General features: G+C 40.4%; 1 protein-coding gene across 1 annotated transcript in view; it reads left to right on the top strand.

Annotated features, from left to right (window-relative positions):
- The window catches only part of CCNK (cyclin K), a 15035-nt gene extending 13982 nt beyond the window's left edge, over positions 1–1053 (top strand). The window contains exon 10 of the mRNA XM_009872478.1: positions 1–1053. This exon is cut by the window's left edge and continues 270 nt beyond it. Coding sequence (XP_009870780.1) covers positions 1–353 — 353 coding nt within the window. The 3' untranslated portion in view covers positions 354–1053.
- The last annotated feature ends 2772 nt before the right edge of the window (positions 1054–3825 follow it).

Here is a 3825-nt window from a genome sequence, read left to right on the forward strand (position 1 = left end):
TACCACCGGCCTACGGACCACCAGCTCACCTACCGTATCATCCTCATGTCTATCCCCCCAACCCTCCGCCACCAGTTCCACCGCCACCCCCTGCTTCCTTTCCCCCGCCCAATATCCCACCTCCTACTCCGGGATATCCTCCTCCACCTACCTACAACCCCAACTTCCCACCTCCGAGACTGCCTCCAACCCATGCAGTGCCACCTCATCCGCCTCCAGGGCTGGGAATGCCACCGGCTAGTTACCCCCCGCCTACTGTCCCCCCGGGGGGGCAACCACCCGTCCCACCTCCAATCCCACCACCTGGGATGCCACCGGTAGCAGGACTTGGACGTGCTACGTGGATGAGATAGCATGAGAGAATTTGCACGGTAGCCCTTTCCGGTGACTAGGCAGGAGTAGCTAGCCAAAACCTACTTTGTAAAAATGAAGAGGAGGGTAATTTGTATAATTTAGATGAAGAAATAAGGAAATGAAAATTTAGCTGATCTGTTTGCTGTATTGTTTATGGTGAGTTATATAGGCTTCTAGGTTTTAATCAGCTTTGCAGTATCTATTCTAACTTTATACATTTGACTTAAGTTTAAATTTTCTTGAGTTATTCCAGCACTGGATTACTTTGTACTAGCAAAACCAGCCATATTGGCTCAACTATATCAGTAAGAAGAAAATTTCCTTCTAGAAATCAGTGCCTATTTTTGAGTATCAAAATAGCCAGATAACGTGAAATTTGATCTATAGTAAGAAACTTCATTTTTTAGTAATAATTAAAACAACACGATGTCAAGCGTAAAAGCTACTTTATTTAAGAGAGATTCTGAATGCTAGCTGACTGGAATCATTTTGAGGTGTTTGCCTTGCTGATATTTTTGGTTTGGAATGTACTGGTATCTTAAAGTATTGTATGTTTACACCTATTTGCAAATTCCTGTACATAATATATATATTTTCTAAGTGTGAAAGTCTGAATGTAACAACCTACTGTGATGTACATCCTGGTTATAAATGAGACTACTTTGTTCACATCTACCCAAATAAAATCGGTTCAGAATTTAGTGGGTTTCCAGGTTATTCATAAGAGTTTGGAATTTGTAACCGTGGTACTTCCTGCAAGATATTTCAGCAGTGGTCTCCCAAGTCTTATTCGTCAGTTTATTTAAAAAGAAGGTATTTTATTTTAGTCAACTAGAAGTATACACTATCACAATCAATCTCTTACTTCATTTTTACTAAAATATTTCAAATTAATGTTTTACACACATTATCAAAAAAATCTGTACTATTACTTTCCCTCCCCAAAAAAGCCAGAGTGGTTCAATAATAGGTAAAAATGCGTGCTAAGGTCTAAAGAATTTTGCTATGTACACAACAGCAGGTGCTAACTTCTCCAGTTCTTTGTAAATCATGTACAGAAAATATAGCAGGGCTGTAAGATCACAGGTTTAACAGAAATCAAACTTTAAACTGATTTCTAAAGCAGCACAAATAGACTTTCCCCACATTATGAAAAATATACAATTTTATCACTTTACAGTCATGCACTTTGAAAAAGATCAGTAGTACTCTTCCCCCACGGTTTCTAAAAAGATAAAAGGTCACTTCAACACTGATTTCTTTTAATATCTAATATTTGGATAAAAATGTGCCTTTCTTGAACGAGGTTGTGCTCAGCAGTCTTACCAAGGTGCAAAGAGCTGGTTACAGCGCAGCGTTTCAGAAACTGTTACGGGAACACCACTTACTTCAGCCCCTTCAGCAAAGGTCAAGGATCTGATTTTACTTTCCTTAAGCAAGCAAAGCCCATTTGTAAACAGCAGATGCTTTCTTTGCCAGAGGATTGCAGAACCCAGGGCTTCGGTCTCGAGGAAATTCAACTTGGGCTGCTGCCCCAAATCTGTCAGTTCAGTGGCTGCTCTTTCAAGGGATGGTCCCCTCCAACTTCATGTGCAAAGCTCCTCAGGTAGTTTTTGCTGAAGGCTTGGCGTGTGGATAAGTGAATTTAAATACCTGTGTGTAAAACATCTTTTTAGACAGCTGGAAGTTCAGCACCCAAGTCCTCCTGTAAAGTCATTGAGCGTCATTTCATCCCAGGAAGATGCTTTTTAGCTCAAATGGAGCCAAGGGTGAAGAGTAGCGAGCCTAAACACACCCCCAAAATAACACCCTGGTACACAGCACTGTCCTGTCCTGCAAAATCAATGATGTGCATCTTGCGCTGAAGATTTATGCTGCCAAATAGAATCTTTAAAAAAAAATGAGATATACCTTAAAAGTACAAAGCTGGTTTGGCTGAACTACTGGCTACCCCGCACGCTGGGTTTGTGGGATTTGCAGTGCTAACAGATCTCAGTTGCACCATTTCTCTTATGGGTGAGATCTGCAAGGGGATTGAAACAAGCTTTACTTGAAGTCACTGAACAGATTTTGAGAGAGATTTGATAGCAGGGAATATCTGAATGAAAATTATATAGCTGGTGAGACTAGTGATCTGACTAGTTTAGGTCTTGTTGAGAGGACCTGCTAGTCTGACACACTCCCAAAACAGCAAGCACGTCTCCAACACAGCGCTAAGTGCTGGCAACGTTTGCATTGCTTTAGTTAAAATTCACTGACATAAATTAACCTTGTTCCCGAGAGGCTTAAGTTTTCTGCTTAATCCAGCAATTAGATGCAACCAAAATAGAAATGGGCTTTCAAGCAGATAAAGTAACCCTCTGTTCAATGTTAGATGTTAAGGAAGAATGATGCCTCTGCTTTACATCACCTGTTCTGGTACAGAAGTCCCAAGGTATAAATTCTACAGGAGGAAGACAAGTCATCAACAGTGACTAGAGACTGGAGGTCAAAACAAAAAGAGGAGAAAATCCAGAAGCCTGTAAAGATGCTGTATTTTAAAGGAGACAAGAGTCTAGACTGGATTTTTCTGGGCATGCTGGGTGTAAATATAATTCGAGTAGCTAGCTCAGCTTTCGCTGACTGAGCAGTAGTAAGGAATAAACTACGGTGAACATGTGAGTGTTTTGGGGGTGGTGTTTTTTTTCAAATAACCTACTCAACTGTTACATTTTTATTTCTGCAATGAATAAGGAAGTGGTGCTTACTGGTTACTATGTATTTTGGTTGTGTTCCTTCTCTTTTTTTACTTGTTACAGATCTGGGCTCTGACACTCCAAATTACTCTGTACCATGGGACCAATTACTTTTCAAAACTTGCAGCATGGGCTCCTTGGTACTGGATCCAGGCTCCAAGTTAATAAAATATCACAAGTCAGGAACTCAACTGGTAGAACAAATTAACGTTAAGACCCTGTGCAGCTAATTCTGCTGTCTGTAGCTGTGACCAGTTCTTACAGAGAATAAAGTGATGGTATCTGAGGTCATTAAATCTTCAAACTAATCACCAAAATCGATGCAGCTTCTGAAGAGGAGGCTTTAATCCTTTCACATGCCTGTGTTAAAAATTATTTTACACCAATGATTTTAATAACCAAACCCTGCTTCCTTGGACTATTGGGAAAGAACACCTAATAAAATACAGGGACAGCTGCTGTGACAACTTGGAAAAAAGGGTTCAAATTCTTACAACTATACAAGCAGCTACTCCACAATAGCAAAATATAAGTCCCGTTGTTTTATATGCAATCATTAGAAGAAGGAAAAACCCACATTTTGGTTCATTAACAAAAATAAAGCTTGAATGGCAGGAAGTAGTCTCACCCGACAGCCCATATTTATGGAGTTTTTATTCAGCTCTGCAAGGTGGCTGGTTGGTTACCTTACACAGGAGCCAGTATAGGTGAGGGATCCAAAAGGAACATTAAAACC

The sequence above is a fragment of the Apaloderma vittatum genome, unplaced genomic scaffold, assembly GCF_000703405.1.
Source record: "Apaloderma vittatum isolate BGI_N311 unplaced genomic scaffold, ASM70340v1 scaffold6747, whole genome shotgun sequence".
NCBI lineage: Eukaryota > Metazoa > Chordata > Aves > Trogoniformes > Trogonidae > Apaloderma > Apaloderma vittatum.